Here is a 19,035-nt window from a genome sequence, read left to right as displayed (position 1 = left end):
CTCCAAGGGCTGATGAGAAACTAGCTGTTCATCTTATTGAGGATCCCTTATACAAGATGGTTTGCTTCTCTCTTGTTCATTTCAAGATTCAATCTTCTAACAATTTGATTATAATGAGTCCTAGTGTGGATCTCTTTGAATCTGTCCTAGTAGGAGCTTGCTGAGCTTTCTGGACATGTAGGTCCAGAGCTTTTTTGCATCTTTCATCAAATTTAACATGTTTTCCTCCCCTTTCTGTCTCTCTCGCCTCTTTCTTGGACTCCCATGTGTGTGTTGGTTTCCTTGATGGTATCCCACTGAGAGGGTAACAGGCAGGAAGGCTAGGGGCCCCCAATGGAGGAAATAGGCTCCAAGTCTCAGATGTTGTTTCTCTCTCTCTTAAGCAGCAGGAGGAAACAAACTACAATTGTCAGATTTTTTTCCCTTCTCTATACAAAATTAAAAGGTAGTTTCTTTTAAAATTCTGTGTTGTCATGACGACACCTGGTTCCACCTGAACTTAACTTTTCTCAAACCGTGAGCTAACCAATGAGTTTTTCTTATAGAAATGTTTTTCTTAAGCTATGTTAATGAACTATGTATTTACCTTAGACTCTATCTTTCTTCAAGTCAGTTCCACCTAAGACTCAGAACCAATAATGGCTCAACAAACCAGTATGTTTTACTCACGGAAATGTTCTCTTAAGCTATGTTAATGAGACTTTGTATTTGCTTGGAAATCTGCCTTCCTTCAAGGTTCATGTCAATTGTTTTATGGCCCGGGATGACTCACCTTATGCCAATGTTATCTCAAAACGCATGTTGTGGGTGAGGGGCCTGGTGCCACTTTCTGAGTTTTCAGACATTTCCTTTTAGCAACTTGCTAGTAGGTATATAACTTCTTGCTAAAAACTAGCAAGGGGGCACTTTTTTTGCCCCCTTCTGATGTCTATGTCAGAAGCCTTCTCTATCTCTTTTATACTTTAATAAAACTTTATTACACAAAAGCTCTGAGCGGTCAAGCCTTGTCAATGACCGCGGATTGAATTCCTCTCCTCCAGAGGCCAAGAATCCCAGCGTCTTTCACAGCTCAGCAACAACCTTTCACCACGAGTCTGTTAGGCTCTGTTCACTTTTCTTCAACCTTTTTTCTCTCTGCTACTCAGACTGGATAACTTCAAGTTCACCAGTAATATAGCCTGCTCAAACCTGCTATTGAAATCCTCCAGAAAACTCTTCACTTCAGTTACTTTAGTTCTCCCTCCAAGACTTCTTTGACTGCTCCATGAGGTATGTGAGATCTTAGTTCCCCTGCCAGGGATCAAACCTGTGCTCCATGCAGTGCAAAGCAGAGCCTTAACCACTGGAGTGCCAGGAAGTCCCAGCTCTAGGAGTTCCACTCTGTTTCTTTCTATAATAAATAAAATGTGAATTGGATATTTACAAGTATCTCTACTGACTTTCTCAGTTCATTCATACATAGATTTTAGTTCTCTGTCCATGGTTGCTTTCAGACCTTTGAGCAAATTTAAAACAGCTTATTTATAATTTGTTAAGTATCTGTGCTTTTTAAGGGACACTTCTGTCAATTATTTTTTTTTCCCTTGAATGGACCAGCTGTATTTTCTGCTTATTTGTAATTGTTTATGATTTTTTTGTTAAAAACTGGACATTTGAGAATATTTACTGTGCTCCATTGGGACATTACTTCAGCACTAATTATTACTCTGCGTGGCTCCTGCTTCCACAGATCTCAGAGATCAGCTGGAGGTGACACTACAATCTTCACAGGTGTTTTCTGAGTATACTTTCTATCCTGGGTCTATACACGGCTTTCTAAATTCCTTGACATACGAGGGTGCTTTCGAATGCCCTCATTTCTCTGCCCTCCCCTCCTGGGCTTTGGGAGGTTGACTGTACTATTAAGTGACGTCCCAAGTGCCTGAGGGAGTTCAGTTCATGTTTCTATGTTTTGAGCCCAGCACTTTCCACCAAGTAATTCTGAGTTAGGCAACACAGAGACAAACACTTTGATTCAATTCTTTTTCCAACCCCACACAGGGAAGAACAGACAAAGTGATTTCTGAATAAGTTCTGCTCTGCTCCCTCTGGAAGCAGGCACCAGGTCCCATACTGGGAACACAGGATGCTCACTTTCAATATGCTGCTGAACCAGGAAGTATCTGTGAAGCTTTCCTTTTTAAGTTGCCTTTTTCTTGATTCAGCATTTGCTTGGTTGCTGTAAACCTGTTTTCTAGATTTCTGACTATGTTGGTCCTGATACCTTCTACTTATTTTTGTTGTAATAGTTTATGCGAAGAAATGGGTGTCTGGAGCTGCCTACTCCACTATTTTGCTCTATCAGTTCAGTTCAGTCGCTCAGTCGTGTCCGATTCTTTGTGACCCCATGAATTGCAGCATGCCAGGCCTCCCTGTCCATCACTAACTCCCGGAGTCTACCCAAACCCATGTCCATCGAGTCAGTGATGCCATCCAGCCATCTCTGTCGTCCCCTTCTCCTCCTGCCCCCAGTCCTTCCCAGCATTAGGGTCTTTTCCAATGAGTCAACTCTTCACATGAGGTGGCCAAAGTACTGGAGTTTCAGCTTCAACATCGGTCCTTCCAATGAACACCCAGGACTGATCTCCTTTAGGATGGACTGGCTGGATCCTCTTGCAGTAAGGGACTCTCAAGAGTCTTCTCCAACACCACAGTTCAAAAGCATCAATTCTTCGGCACTCAGCTTTCTTCACCATCCAACTCTCACATCCATACACGACCACTGGAAAAACCACAGCCTTGACTAGACAGACCTTTGTTGGCAGAGTAATGTTTCTGCTTTTCAATATGCTATCTAGGTTGGTCATAACCTTCCTTCCAAGGAGTAAGCGTCTTTTAATTTCATGGCTGCAATCACCATCAGCAGTGATTTTAGAGCCCCTAAAAATAAAGTCTGACACTATTTGCACTGTTTCTCCATCTATTTCCCATGAGGTGATGGGACCAGATGCCATGATCTTAGTTTTCTGAACGTTGAGTTTTAAGCCAATTTTTTCACTCTCCTCTTTCACTTTCATCAAGACGCTCTTTAGTTCTTCTTTGCTTTCTGCCATAAGGGTGGTGTCATCTGCATATCTGAGGTTATTGATATTTCTCCCGGCAATCTTGATTCCAGCTTGTGTTTCTTCCAGCCCAGCGTTACTCATGATGTACTCTGCATATAAGTTAAATAAGCAAGGTGACAATATACAGCCTTGACGTACTCCTTTTCCTATTTGGAACCAGTCTGTTGTTCCATGTCCAGTTCTAACTGTTGCTTCCTGACCTGCATACAGGTTTCTCAAGAGACAGGTCAGATGGTCTGGTATTCCCATCTCTTTCAGAATTTTCCACAGTTTATTGTGATCCACACAGTCAAAGGCTTTGGCATAGTCAATAAAGCAGAAATAGATGTTTTTCTGGAACTCTCTTGCTTTTTCGATGATCCAGCGGATGTTGGCAATTTGATCTCTGGTTCCTCTGCCTTTTCTAAAACCAGCTTGAACATCTGGAAGTTCACGGTTCACATATTGTTGAAGCCTGGCTTGGAGAATTTTGAGCATTACTTTACTAGCATGTGAGATGAGTGCAATTGTGCGGTAGTTTGAGCATTCTTTGGCATTGTCTTTCTTTGGGACTGGAATGAAAATTGACCTTTTCCTCTATAGTGGCTTTTAAAACATGAGCTACCATCAACCTGTGTTCTCCCTGGAGCAAGGATCCTAACTTGCCATTCTCTGCTTGGCACACCCTTGGTCATCTGGCAGCAAGTTTTTCCCTCAGGGTCACTTCTTGGCTCCATCATGCCTCTCATCCTCTATCCATCTCTTCCTTCCAACACACCTATGACCATCTCTGCCCTTAGCCCAACCTTCTCTGGCCACACAGAATCTGCCCAGGATACTTTGCCCACATGTCCTCAGTATAATACTTCCCATGTAGGTGTATTCTTGTAAAACAGCCATCATCAGATCCCAGCAAGGAAAGCTAACAGTGAGTAACCCATGATCCCTGCTGAAAGGGCCACAGAAGAGGCAACTTGGTGAGGTGTCTCCAGGAAGGGCTGTCTGGTATCTAACAGGGATGGAAGCAGCTGGGCAGTGTGAATGCAGCCAGGAGGGAACAGAGCCAAGGCCTGGATTAGGGCAGAGACCTGAGGGCAGGACTACCACCAGTCTGGCGAGGAAGTATGGCAGGGCTCAGCTGGTGATCATCATGTCACACCCTCTATTTCAGGTGAAGAAACTAGAGTCCTGCTCAGGGCACCAGGGCAGCCAGGTGCCAGGCCAACTTCCTCTCTGACCTCCAGCCTTGGCCCCGCAAGTCCACAAGGCACTCTGCCCCAAATGCTGACAGGACAGGACACCTCCAGAAGTAAGTGCAGGGGGATGTAGACCAAGTCTCCCCAGAACAAGGGCATCAGCGGGGAATGCATGCCCAGTACCTGGCTGCTGATGGTGAGGGGAGGTGGCTCCTGGCTCAGCGTCACCACAACAGAGGGAACCATGAAGTGCAGATCCAGGGTGGGTCTCGGCAGGAGCATCACTCCACACAGGCCTGAGCTCTAGGGCTCCAAGGGGATGCTCCAGGAACTGAGAGCTCCACTGCTGCCTCTTCAGAGCATACTCTGAGGCTGGGCATGGCTGGGACCTGGAGACCAGCAAGGACACAGGTGAGTGTGCAGAGGGGGTAACTCCAGGGGTTCACTGGAACACCAGGCAGGGGTCACTTTCTCCACCCCTCACCCTGAGACCTCAGGAAGGCCTGATGATTGATACCACATTCCCTGATCCTGGAACCAATGGAGGTTAGCCAGCCAAGGAGACACAGACTCACAAGCCAGGGCCACAGGTGGGAAGGAATGAGATGCTGACCACAGAGCAAGGTGACCCACAGTGCCTGTGAGCACACCTGGAAGGGGCCAAGATTGCCATGGTAAGAGGAAGCAGCTCTCATGGCGCCTGTGGGCCACCCTGGTCCTGACACAATGCCCTGAAAGTGGACCAACTGACCTTCACAGGGAGCAGCAGCTTCAGAAGCTGGGCTGCCAGGGGAGCCTCGCTGCAGACATGCATGGAGTCATCACGGTGCCACTCTATGGGCCAGCCCGAGCTCTGCCGCCCAGCAGCACCTGCAGGGGTTGTCCCCACCCTCCTAGGCTGTCCTCCCACTGCACCACTGGCTGGCTCCCTCCCAGACACCTCCTTAGCTCCCTCTTCACGCTGGTGTCCCAGGATTCACTTCTGCATCCACATCAAATTCCCTGGCTAATCTGTCCAGTCCTGAGGTACCAACATCCTTTACCCCATGAAGACTCTAAGACTGGGGTCATCTCCAGCTCTAACTGGTATCTCCAAGTAGGGAGGCACGCCCAATCAGGCACAGGATGGGATCCCATATGGACAAATTACTGACTTTCTCCCCCTCCCTACCGTCCTGTCTCTGAGCAAATGCACCATGCCCTGGCCAGCATCCCACCTAGGAGGGGGCAACATCCTTTGGCCTCTGATTCACACTGCACCATGAGCAGGTACCGCTGACCTCTTTGTCCTTCAGTAATGAAGACGAGGCAGGAAATGTTGGCAGACACTGCCTCCCAACCCTTGGACTGACTTTCTCCTCTTGGACTCATGCTTTCACTGTTTCCAAAACACCCACTATATGCCAAGGTATTCTGAGGACGGTGTGACCATCACCCTCACGGATTTCAGTGGGGAGACAGATAACAGCAAGTGCATCAGTGAGACAGGCAGGTGCACTGGGCACAGGTAGCAGAGAAGGGGCAGAGCCTGGGGCAGGTGGGCGTTTAAACCAGGTCCTGGCTGGAAAGGCAGAAGAAGGCAGGGATGAGACAGGACAGAGATGTGAATGCAGCTCAGAGGCAGTTCCTGGGGGAGGCGGGGGTGCACAGACTGGAAGAGGCTTTGACTGCCTGAGAAAAGTGAGGCACCAGCGGCATTTCTCCACTGGGAGGCAGGATTAAGGAAACATCTCAGGAAGATTCACCTGGCGTGGCCACTTGGAGAGATGGTGCACAAGCAGGGAGAACACTGACTCAAGGCACTCATCCATGCAGCAACAGAACAGAGCAGAGGGAACCTTCACTCTCTCTCTCTCCCAGGGGAGAGTCCATCCTTTGTAGTATTTATTCAGTTCATTTTAAAATCTTGAAGTTATCATCACTGCCTCTGAACAGGGGCACAGTCACATGGCTCAAAATTCAAAAGGATAAAGAGAACATAAGGTGAAACATCTCCCAGCCTGCCACAGTGCCCATTCCCAGTTTCCAACATGACCATCCTGACTACTCTAAGCTTACACAAGCAAATATGAGTATTTTTTCTTTGCCTTTTTATTATAAATTACACCCAACTATGTCATTTTACATCTTGTTCTTCTCACTTTAGTATTTGTGGGATCCTGTCCAGGAGGTAGCAGGATGCTCCTCCCCATCCATGTCCACATCCTAATCCCTGGGACCTACACTACACAGCAAGAGAGATTTTGCAGAGGAAATTAAGGCTACAGGCCTGGATTACCTGATGGACCCAATCTAATCACGCGAGTCATTGCTGACTCGGATGCATGGATCGTGTGCAAGGAGTGGGGTCTCCAGGAGATAAGGACAGTCAGCAAGGAAAAAGCAACCTCAGGAGTTAGATTCTACCAATGAGCTTGGAAGCTGATTCTCCTGGCTAGAGGCTCAACCTGGTGCTAAGCAAATACACAACTGTGAGGATCACCAGCCACCACTCCACGGCAGACAGCCAAGGATGGGCCTGACCCATCCTCAGTCCCACTCCCCTGGGGGAGAATAAATCCGTCCCCGTCCCGTGAGCCCCTTCTCCACCCGGAGAGCGAATCCACCACCGACTGGGCCTCCAGGCAGGACCGGACGCCAAGGGCAACCCCATTCATTTCTTCCCCGGCTCCAGACAGCTCTAACGTTCGCACCAATTCCTGAGGCCCTTCCTCCGCCCCAACCACACGCGTCAAAACACCATTCGCGCACACCTGCCGGTCGCTCTGCGGCTGCCTCGCCGAGCAATCCCGCCGCCCGGCTCCAGGGCAAGGAGTGCTCGGCTCTGTCGCGCAGCATCCACAGGGCGCCCCTCACACGCCCTCCTGTCAGGGGCCCTCCGAGGCTGCAAGCCGCCCACGCTCCCACGGCCCCACGCGCACCCGAGACAGGCCTCCCGGGGCCAGCACCCACCGCTGGGGCATCAGAGTCATCAGTAGCGCGATCAGACGCCACCGCACGAACAGCCGCCACCTAGAACTGCTCGGGAAAGAGCGCAACGCAGAGATACTCAAGCGCCTCAGCCTCGAGGCTGTGCTCCGGAAGTCCCGCCTCGACTTCCGGCCTGCGGACTCGCCCCGTCCAGCCCAATGTGGCTGCTCTAGGCTGAGGCAGGAGAAGCGACTCGGCGGCTCCACTCCTGACCCGGGACCAGCCCTCCCCACGCCTCCCCGAGGTGCTGGGAACCCTGGGAGCCCCGCGGATCAGTGGGTTGGTGCAACGAGCGATTATAAATGCAGGAAGGACTAGGGACTTAGATACACAGGTACTTGTAATCAAAACAGGTTTTGATTCATAAAAACATGATGCTGCATGAGGAGGAACAATCCCTCCATCAGTAAATGATCGCCTAGGTGTCAAAACTCACATTAGTTACATAGATAATACACATTTTGTGGGACTATCCATGGGACATCTACATAAACTGACCGTACAGTTAGACCTTGCTGACAAAAGACATGCAGGTGAGAGTTGTGAGTTAAGTTTTGTTTGTTTGTTTTAATAATTATTTTTATTTGGCTGCGCTGGGTCTTAGTTGCAGTATGTGGTATCTAGTTCCCTGACCAGGTATCGAACCTGGGCCCCCTGCATTGGGAGCGCAGAGACTTAGCCACCGGACCACCAGAGAAGTCCCTGAGTGAAGTTTTATTTGGAGGAGAAGGGGACGACAGAGGATGAGATGGTTGGATGGCATCACCAGCTCCATGGACATGGTTTGAGTAAACTCCGGGAGTTAGTGTTGGACAGGGAGGCCTGGCATGCTGCAGTCCATGGGGTCACTAAGAGTCGGACTCGACTGAGCGATTGAACTGAACTGAACTGAAGACCATAGCCTGGGAGACAACACTTCAGATAGCTCTGAGAAACTGTTCCAAAGAGTTGGGGGGGGGGCGGTCATTATATGTGTGACTCTGGTGAAGAGGGAGTGCATGTAGTTAAGCACATATTTTTTGCAGAAGGTTTCTGCTAATCATGAGGAGCATTGGTCACCATGAAGGATTTTACTGCTTTCCTAGCTATGAGGAGATACAAGAATCGGGCTCAAAAAATTGGCTTCTGAAAATATCTATCTGAAGACTGTTCTGCCCTTTTTTAAACCAATTTTATTTATTTATTTTTGTCTTGGCTGGGTCTTTGTTGCTATGCAGACTTTCTCTAGTTGTGGCAAGCAGGGACTGCTCTCTAGTTGCAATGCACAGGCTTCTCATTGCAGTGGCTTCTCTTGTTGTGGAGCACAGCCTCTAGGGCACTCGGGCTTCAGTAGTTGTGGCACATGGGTTCAATGGTTGCAGTTACCAGGCTCTAGAGCACAGGGTCAATAGCTGTGGTGCACAGGCTTAGTTGCTCTGTGGCATGTGGGATCTTCCTGGATCTGGGGTCAAAACTGTGTTTCCTCCATTGGCAGGCAAATTCTTTATCACTGAGCCACCAGGAAAGCCCTTTCTGCCATTTTTTCCCAGACCACAGAGCACCTCTTTTCTGCTCTCCACCCTGATCTTATTTCAGGAGGTGCTGAAAGCCAGCAACTGCAGCAACAAATTATTTAATCCTTGTAGAGCTAGATGGCAAGTGCAGATTTGTAGATGACAACACAAAGAATACAAATATTTTAAAGTATGCCTTTTTAAACTATCAAAATTAGACTAGAAATATGTAATAAAAAGTTGACTCCCAAAACTCTAACTGTTGGAGTTTATGAAACACTGTCTACAAAACCTTTGGATGAAAAGTGATACCAGCTGGAAAATTACAGACTATTTGTAAAGCAATGAAAGCAAAACACTTTATTCTCACATCTATGGAACTCAGTGTAAAGTATAAAATATCCACTGAGTATTTTTCAGACAAAAATATTTGAATATATCACCTTAAATACTTTTTCTTTATTAAAGAAGGCAAAAGCATTTATCTTAAAACTTAGAAAAAGGAACATTTCTCTGCATTGGCAATAAGCAATCAGATAATGTAACAAAAAATGAAATCTCTTCCACAGACAGCAAGACACTCTGAAATACTGGGGAATTAACAAGGAGCACTCAAGACACTCAAAGAGCACTCAAAGAGCTCAGGGTCGGATGTTGCTCAAATGGAACTTAATACATGGCAACAGTAGCACCACCATAAATGGCAAGAGGGCGGGTTGTTCAGTGGGAAGTGTTGAGAAAACAGCCTCCCTCAATGGAGAAAAGCAAAAGCAGACTCTGACCTATCAACACACACAGCAGTGGTCTCTAAATGAACTACAAATGGACAGCAAGGAATGAGTAAAATACAAAGGAAATATTTTTCAGACCCTAGGATGGAAGGGATGATCTGACACCACTTCATATGACTGGGCTAGAAATGCTAGGAGCCTAGGTAATGCTGGTCAGCACTTGAGGTTCATATATTCTTCTCTCATGTAAAGTCACAAGTCTGTATGGCAGTTTCCCCTAGGCAGTGATCAGGGGCCTGGGTACCCCACCTGAGGATTTTCCACTGGCTAATTCAGAGGGAAGAGAACGGGTAACAGGGATAAAGAGCTGCTTCTCCACTCTTCCCACGTGGTCCCCACTGCAGCAAATTGCAGCCCCTGCCAAGAGAACAAACCAAGTCCCATCCAGTCCCTGAAGCAGCTCAGGTGAATCCCTCTGGACAAGGCGCAGCTTCTCTACCAGGTCCTTTAACTAAAGGTGACCTCACCTGTGCCTCACACCCAACTTGCAGTGTGGAGGAGGAGGATGGCAAACAGCAGCATCCAAGCTGCCTGCTGTGTCCAGGGGTTAGTCTGTTGTGGGGCTGCTGTGCACATGGTGTGGATACTTTAAATGCAATGATTGCACACACATAAGTGAACTGAGCCGTTGTCTCTGTGCAGAGTGCGCAGCATCCCCTGTGGGCAACTCCACATGAGTTCTGGAGCCCCTCTCCTGGTGGGGAGGCATCCCCAGGACAGCACCCAGTACCCATACTCAGCTCCAGGAGGAGAGCTATAGGCCGTGCGCCTCACCAGGTCTGACTTGGCTCTCCGATGCCTTCACTATCCATGACCCATCCTCATACCTACCTGAGGGGTGAGGCAAGAGGCTGCACTGGCCAGGACTGCCCAGATGTAGAGGGGCCCCTGATTGATAGTTGGGAACTGGGTTAGCTTCCATTTAGTTCCACATGCAAAGGCCCCATCTAGTCATGGGTTAAAGCCCGGGGTCCCCTGTCTTGTGTTCATTGCTTTCTATGTGCCTGCTCTCCTCCTGTCTCTCTCCAGCTCATAGTGCCAGGAGACCACCTACAGTGCTGGGCTTGCTGACCACACTCAGTCAGCACAAGTCACAGGCCACAGGCAGTGGGAAACTCCCTGCCAAGCTGTGCTCTCCTCCCGCTGTGCCCACATCTGTCTTCCTGCAGCCTGAGTCTCCTAGGAGAGCTCTGCTGAAAGTGGCAAGAAGGAACCAATCCTCGCCAACAGTCCAAACAATTCTGAACCAACTTCTCTAGGGTGATAGTTATAATTATAACTAGTCTACTCTTAATATATCTCAAGCAAGGGTCATATCAAATGTTGTGCCATACATAGCAAGGGTCACCAGCTTCCACCTGTAACACTTCTGCCCTCACTTCAGTTCGGTTCAGTTCGGTTCAGTTCAGTCGCTCAGTCATGTCCAACTCTTTGCAACCTCATGGACTGCAGCACACCAGGCTTCACTGTCCATCACCAACTCCCAGAGCTTACTCAAACTCATGTCCATGGAGTTGGTGATGCCATCCAGCCATCTCATCCTCTCCCATCCCCTTCTCCTCCTGCCTTCAATCTTTTCCAGCATCAGGGTCTTTTCCAATGAGTCAGTTCTTCTCATCATGTGGCCACAGTACTGGAGCTTCAGCTTCAGCATCAGACCTTCCAATGAATATTCAGGACTGATTTCCTTTAGGATTGACTACCCTCACTGCCTGACCATTAAGCCAACTGCACATGGAGTAGATTCTGTTTCAGCACAAACCTACTCTCAAGTGTCAAGTACTGGATTAGTTGGAATAAAGTTCAACTGATGTAAAGAGGCTTCAGTGGGTCAGAGGGCTGTTTGTGCCTTTTCAGGGCTGTATGCCTGAAGAGGGAGGAGCACGAACCCCACTATCTGAGGGCTCCACCCTGCCCAGAGCTCAGTCACCATTTCAGCCAGTGGGAACAGGATAAAGTGAGACCCTGAAGACGCACAGGTCCCTTCTGCCTGTGGACCACATACCACGTCTCACAGCATCGCACTTGGAAACATCACCTTTGCTTAGATGGGCAAGTGTCTGGTAAAATTCCACTCTGAAAAGGACAGGGAGAATGAAAACCCAGTGAGGAAGATGAACCGGGTCTCCACATCCACCACAGGGAAAATAACATGGTCCACACAAAGCCAGGCAGCAGCAACAGGAAACAGAAGATGAAAAACAGATAGATGTCCAAGACAAAACCACAAAAATGTGCCCAGTGAAAGGACATTTGAATAGAACGTGGCTGATGCTAAGGGAAAATGTAAAGGTCTGTTGATTGAATCAGAGCTTTTGTTCAGCAATTGATAACCATCATTATCTCTGTGTATTAATTACAGTTTTAAGAAATGTCAAAGCTATTTGTGGTAAAGTGTGCTTAGGAAAAGTATCACCAAGAGGCGGACTTTCCTACCAGCTTTTCAAAATCCTCCAATGAGTAAAGACCGATACAACCTCCAGATATACAAGAGCCTGGAAGATAAGGCCTGAGCCATAGGTCAAGTCAATATAAGGAGGGAAGGTCTGTTAACTTCTAAGAGAAAGTTTCTTTGAAAGCAGGGAAGGTGGAATAAACTTATTACTGAAAAGTGCCTGAACAGCTCATACTGGTCACTCAACCGCATTCTCGCTCTGCCTCACTCACAATGCACTGCCCACGGTACCCCCTCCAGGTCCAACTCATCCGTCCCCTTCAAAGGGTATGCACATGTGGTGCCAGCTTCTCATCAGACTCCCAGAACCACTTTCAGTTGCCAGACTTGTTTACAGAGCTGCCTCTCAAGGACTGTTTCTGCTGAATCTCTCATAACCTATTCCAGCCATTTTGATGCTAATCTTTCCTCCACAAAAAAAGTAGAAGACAGTACCATAGAAAGTTCTGGAGAAGGGTTCTGAGGACATGGGAGGGAACTCATGTGAGGAACCAGAGCAGCAACTCTGAAGACTGTGCTCAGGAAATTAGCTCCCAGGAAGCGAGCAGCACCTCAAGCACCGGGCGGCAAGAACACAGGCACCGAGACACTGCTGGGCCACATAGCCCAGAGGAGGGGGAAAGCATGTCTGCAGCTCACAGATAGGATCCAAAGCCGACAAACTCCCCACACAGTAACCGTAACCAACCTGTGTGAAGCCAGCTGGTGCTGTGACTTCACCAGGAGGACCTGCCGCCCCCACCAGAGTCTCTCAGTAAGAGGCCACACAGTGATGGGGACAGCTCTGCCCACTCACCTCCTCTCCCCCAGAAGTGGATGGAGAACACACCAACACAATCTGTCAGCTGTCTCCCAGCCCCCTGCCAGCCTGTGTCCACCCCAGAGTTCAGCCTGTAGTAAACCCCAGTTTACAGGAGTCATTTGACTTCTCAGCACAATGTCAACAGTTTGAATCTACACAGAAGCCTCACCTCATTTCTTTAACAAACTTTGCAATGTGCCTAAGGCTTCTCAACCAAAAAGGGACAACCCCTTTGAAGTTAAAGTTATCGCATCCCTCACAATAGAACAAAACATTTTGGAAAGGCCCTAAAAGCAAACAAATAAGAAAACCCCAGGACTTCCCTGGTGGTCTAGTAGTTAAGAGTTTGCCTTTCAATGCAGGCAGTGTGGGTTGAATCTCTAGTCTGGGAGCTAAGATCCCACATACCTCAAGGCCAAAAAAACAAAACATAAAACAGAAGCAATATTGTAACACCTTGAACAAAGACTTTAAAAATGGTCCACATCAAAAAAGCAAAAGAAGGAAACCCCAATCCAGTTCCATCATGCTTGAAAGTCTATGGATCCCAGTTACTTTTCTTGAAGCTGAAATAGATGATGAAGATGAAAGAAAAAGGCAGGGGACAATGAAACACCTCACTGTACACTAAGGCCTGGTGTTGTAAAAACATGATCTAAGAAAATATATTTGAGTTGAACTGCGTTCATTTAAAACACTCAAACAGAGAGCTATCCTCTGAATCTGAAGGAAGGCATGCTGCCCTGGAATGTTTACCATGTGATCTGGCAGCCTGCCTTCAGTAAGCAGCACACTGACAGATAGTTTAATTCCTTAAGGGTTGAATTTCCAAAATGAAAGTCATAAAGTGAGCTTTCTCACCATAGGGCTCTGCTGCTGTGAAATGAGGAAAAATTTATGACAGAATGAGTCACTCTCCGCAGTGCAACTTCTGCTGCTGCAGAAATGCTGCCTGTGTACCTGTCTCCCACAGTCATCATACAGATGGGCTTGATCTCCACTGTGGAGTCTGTGAGCTTCCCTATGATTAATAAGACCTCTTCTCAGACAGAAGGTTTCCCCACATCTACTACACATGTAAGGTTGCTCTGCACTGTGGGTTCTCTGATGTTAAGTGAGGTGACAGCTTTGTTGGAAGGATCTCCCACATTCGGTGCATTTGTAGGGCTTCTCTCCAGTGTGGATTCTCTGGTGCTGGAGGAGGGACAGGAGTGCCCTGAACACTCTCCCATACTTGGTGCACATATAGGGCTTCCCTCCCTTGTGAACCATCTGATGCTGAGTAAACTGAGAATGCTGGCTGAAGTCCTTGCTGCACTTGCTGCACCAGTAAGGCTTCTCATCACTGTGGACTTTGAGATGCTGAACGAAGGAGGAGAAGACACTGAAGGCCTTCCCATACTTACTGCATGCATAAGGGCTCTCCCCATTATGTATTCTCTGATAGTAGATGAGATGTGTGCTCTGGCTGAAGGCTTTTCCACACTCACCACATTCATAGGGCTTTTCCCCTTTGTGTGTCCTCTTGTGCTTAATGAGAGTGATTATCTTTCCAAATGTCTTCCCATACTTGTCACACTCGTGGTGCCTCTCTCCAGTGTGAACCCTCTGATGCTGCACCAGGGAGGAGAGCACACTGAAGTCTTTGTCACACTCATCACACTCATAGGGCTTCTCTCCAGGGAGAATTTGCTGATGCTGAATAATGTGTCCCTTGTGACTGAAGGTTTTCACACACTCATCACACCTGTAAGGATTCTCCCTGGTGTGAATTTTCTGATGTGGGATGAAGCAAAGGTGAGCACTGAAGAGTTTCCCACACTCATTGCAGACACAAGGCTTCTCTCCAGTGTGAACCTTCTTATGTTGAGTAACCTGTAAGCACTGACTGAAGGATTCTCCACATTCATTACACTCATAGGTTTTCTTCATGTGTGAGTTCTCTGCTGTTGGATAAGAGAAAATCATGTGCTAAAGGCTTAACCGTACTCACCACAATCATGGGGCTTCTCTCCAGAATGGGTTATCTGATGCTGTCTCCAGAAGGCCTCCCCACACTCCACACATGTGTAGGGCTTCTCTGCACTGCACATCCTCTGATGATGGATCAGGTTGGAGACATAACTAAGGGCTTTTCCACACTGACTGCACTCACAGGGCTTTGCCCCAGAGTGAACTGTACAAGGCTGAATGTAAGGTGGATGTATACTAAGAGCTTTCTCACGTGTGTCACACTCATGGAGTCTTTCTCCAGTGTGAGTGTTACAGTGAATTCTCTGATGCTCTGAGCAAAAGCTTTTCCATACACAGCACAGTTTTCAAAGGGTTTTATGGACTGTTAATGCTCTGGTTCTCACTGAAAACTGAACTCTGCCTGGTCACTTTCACAAACACATCTGCATGACAGGCTCATTCTCCTACACAGACACCCTGGAAGTTAAGGAGGTCCACACTTGGCTGCAAGTTTTCTCCACATGACACACTCTGTGAGAGACTCTCCCTGAAGATGGCTTGCAGTTTTTGTCAGGATTCACATCTGCAGTGCAGTCTTCCTCAGCAGCACTGAGCTCTGGGCCCCTCTCCTCTTTGTAAGTCCTCACACCTGCCACTGTCACTGGCCTGAACTGGGTCTTCTGGTGGAATTCCTCCTTCAATCCCTCTACTGGAGGTTTTTCCCAGCAATTCTGTATCCTCCCTCCATTTTAGACATCTCTTCAAAATCAGATCCCTTGGAAATACTCCTTACGTGTCCTGATTTTGTTCTCTGGAAGTCCACTTTTTCAGAGATTTCCTGCTTTGGAGTCAATTCTGTATTTTCCATCCTATATTCACAGCATAAAAGAATGGAAGAAAGAGTTATTCATGTTTTATTGCAGAAAATACTTAAAAGCATAAAGTAGGAACACTATATGAACCAATTATCTCCTAGGATGATTTGGATTCTCAGAATACAAAACCAAAAAATGACCTCACTGGGAAGAGAAAAGAGAAGGCAAGGACAGAGAAGCAATCGCTCAGAGCCGTGAAAGCTGGCATGGGAGGGAGGGAGAGAAGAAACCCAAGGTCAAAGACCTCCCTCTGAGATGGACTAACAGGCACAGATGGGGCAGGAACTTCCAGGTGTGACCTGAGGGAGAGGTGCCCTCGGAAAGTGAGGAAGGAGACTGGCAGGCGTGGTTGTCCATGGCTGACACTCAGCAGGCATTCGAACATTTATTGATGTCGGGACCTGCCCAACATCGAACTGACCTGAGGGAGTGGTGCTGTAGAAGAATAAGGAAAACAAGACTCAGAAATAAAGTGGGGATCAGGGGACTGATGTGGCATCAGGGGATGCCATTCGCAGGCAAAAGCCCAGATCCTAATCCTTGCATGCTTTTTATTGCTAACATCTACTTCCTTGTACGTGCTCTAGAGATATGTGTTTTTTACAGTCAGATCTGGGATAAAGATATACAATTCAGAGTCCCCAATGTCAAACCTTCAGGCCTTTCATGACTCTGTTTAGCCCTTCAGCTAGTGATGACCCTTCTCAGCAACCCCCTCAAGGCTCTGGTTATGAGAACAGTCACTAATGGTTTTCCATCAGTCACATCAGTACTTCAATATCTTGTTTTCAAGATGTTTTTCCACGATGTACTTTTTACTGCTCCCAGCCCTTCACCTGGAGGTGATGAGAAAGTCATTCTTATTTTTCAAAGAAGCCCTGTTAATTATAGTACAGGCCTGTGTATAGCATATTCCCTACAGTTGAAAAATAAATGTATCATTAATAACTTATAATGAATGAAAGGCATACAGAGTTCATCACTCTATTACACTATTCATTATAGCAGGAAAAATTCTTTGATCTAGACAATTTGGTTACACAGAAGTAAATTATGGAAAATAGAAAAAAAAAACAGAAAGAAAGAAGTGATCTACCATTCAATAGCAGGTGCAGCACAAGGTGACAAAGCCAAACGTGTACATCAGTGCATACCACATGACTCCAATGTGTAAAAGTACCTGAAAATTTGTAAAAACTATGACACAACAGAATTCTGTGATTCAATGAAAGGGAATTTACCAAAAACAAAACTACCTGTCAAAAAGCACTGAATTATGTGACTACAAAGCCTGTGGGAAGATAAACCTTGTGAGAACTGTGAGAGGGAGGCCTGTTCTGAGAGACCATGAAAGCACAATGGACTCTCTCTTTTGAAAACAGTGGTTATTATTATAGCTGTGACTATCAGACTGTTTAGTCAGAATGGAGAGACTGGGCTGAAAATATTAACAGGGTAGACTCTAATATGGGCCAAGTCATCTTTGCAGAACTTCTTCCAGTGCTTCAAAGGCATTGATTCCACTATTCAAGTCTGGAAGGTAAAAAGCAAACAACAATTAATTCCAGAAACAAAGGAGAAGCCTAAGGGGGCAGGTCATAGATGGTAAAGGTCCTGAATTCTTGTGGCTTCTCTCAGGGGCATCTGAGGAGTTAAGAGTCCTCCACATTCTGGGACTAGAGTGTGAAAAGATGATCCTCATCAAGAGGTGTTATTTCACCAACTAGGAAGCAGAATGAAGACTGTGATAAAACAAGAGACCACAAAACAGAGTGACCTGTGAGTTGAGAAGCAGTGTCTCACACCAGTTCATGCTGCCTTGGATGTTGGGAGTCCTTGGTTGCCTGTTTGTATGTTATGTATTTTAAATTTTACTATTTCTTTAGCTCTTTTCAAAACATTGAAGTATAATTGATGCCTGTTTATATTTTATTAAAGCAATAAAAAATACTTGTGAACTCTACAAATGTTTTTATAAATCAGAAATGCATTTGAGTGAGATGGTGGCTATAAGGCCAGGACACCCCTAAATGACAAATTTTGGATGTCTTTACCTAGAGTTATTTGGTTTTTTGAAGCAATCCCCTTGTTTTTGCCCTATGTAGAAGATATTTTATTGCTGGGTGTTCTTTTTGCAGGACTAGAGGAAGGATATGGAAGGATCAGCTGTCTTCTGTATTTAGTTTTTTTAGCTGGTATCTAAGGATTCAGGTTTGACTTTTTTTTAATCCTTCATAAGTGATAGAATATTTTTCATCAGGAGGTGTAAAATGTCTTGTTGTCTCTCTTTTTGTGATATTAGTAGCCAATAAAAATTATAATTTATATTAAGTTTAAAAATTGGCACGTGCCACAATTACCAAAGCCACATACAACAACTACTGAAGCCAATTTGCCTAGAGTCGTGCTCTGCAACAAGAAGCCACTGCCATGAGAAGCCTGAACACTGCAACTAGAGTAGCCCCTGGTTGCCACAACTAGAGAAAAGTCCACATACATAAATGAAGACCCAGTGCAACCAAAAGAAATAAAATGAAAATTTGGAATTGCAGGAATTTCCTGGCAGTCTAGTGGTTAGGACTCAGCCCTTCCATTACTGGGGCCTGGATTCAGTCCTTGGTTGGGGGACTGAGATGTCACAATTTGAGAAGCACAGTCAAAAAATCAGCAAATTTTTAAAAATTGCAGTTTCAAAATACTAATATCTAATTTGGGCTTCCCTGGTAGCTCAACTAGTAAAGAAGCCACCTGCAATGCAGGACACCCCGGTTTGATTCCTGGGTCTGGCTGATCCCCTGGAGAAGGGATAGGCTACCCACTCCAGTATTCTCGGGCTTCCCTGGTAGCTCAGATGGTAAAGAATTGCCTACAATGCAGGTAGACCTGGGTTTAATCCCTGGGTTGGGAAGATCCCCTGGAGGAGGGCATGGCAACCCACTCCAGTATTTTTGCCTAGAGAATCCCCCATGGACAGGGGAGCCTGGCAGTCTACAGTCCTTTGAGGTCACAAAGAGTTGGACAAGACTGAGTGACTAAGCACATACACAATTTCTAATTTGGTCATTCACTCTTTTTTGGCTAGAACTTCTATGAAGGAACTTCCACTCATCAATTGTCTAGTTATCCTAAGAGATAACACACTTAGTAAAAGCAGAATCAATCCTTTATTCTTTTATTTGCCAGTTTTCAGAATAACAGATCAAGTCCCTAGCATTCCTCAAAGGGGACCAGTGAGTCAGGAAGTCTCCCCTGAGTATTGGACCAGCCCTAATAAGCCCTAAGACGAACCCCTAGATGTGACAAGGTGATCAAATGGCATTTTATCTGTCTACCAGAAGGAGACTTAATCCTCTTTCAAGAGTGTAACATCATATAAAGTCTCTATAGCTTTTAATCTATAATAATTAACAATTAAAT

At 46.5% G+C, this 19,035-nt stretch overlaps 2 protein-coding genes across 3 annotated transcripts in view; one reads left to right on the top strand and one right to left on the bottom strand.

Moving 5' to 3' along the window:
* The window catches only part of LOC145510794 (uncharacterized), a 34,042-nt gene extending 26,684 nt beyond the window's left edge, over positions 1-7,358 (bottom strand). The window contains exons 1-3 of the mRNA XM_081502994.1: positions 7,232-7,358; positions 6,025-6,230; positions 4,463-4,668 (exon numbers count right to left, since the gene is read on the bottom strand). Of these exons, the coding sequence (XP_081359120.1) occupies positions 4,463-4,668; positions 6,025-6,086 (268 nt within the window). The 5' untranslated portion in view covers positions 6,087-6,230; positions 7,232-7,358. The remainder of the gene's footprint in view (positions 1-4,462; positions 4,669-6,024; positions 6,231-7,231) is intronic.
* The window catches only part of C6H8orf33 (chromosome 6 C8orf33 homolog), a 54,700-nt gene that overhangs the window by 16,307 nt on the left and 19,358 nt on the right, over positions 1-19,035 (top strand). For both annotated transcript variants that reach the window (XM_081497557.1, XM_081497558.1), the window contains 2 exons: positions 4,255-4,392; positions 6,426-7,782. In XM_081497557.1, coding sequence (XP_081353683.1) covers positions 7,777-7,782 — 6 coding nt within the window. In that variant the 5' untranslated portion in view covers positions 4,255-4,392; positions 6,426-7,776. The remainder of the gene's footprint in view (positions 1-4,254; positions 4,393-6,425; positions 7,783-19,035) is intronic.

This window comes from Giraffa tippelskirchi, chromosome 6 (assembly GCF_054371585.1).
Source record: "Giraffa tippelskirchi isolate mGirTip1 chromosome 6, T2T-mGirTip1v1.2.pri, whole genome shotgun sequence".
NCBI lineage: Eukaryota > Metazoa > Chordata > Mammalia > Artiodactyla > Giraffidae > Giraffa > Giraffa tippelskirchi.
The sequence above is the reverse complement of the archived record's forward strand: the minus strand, read 5'-3'. Positions and strand labels throughout refer to the sequence as shown.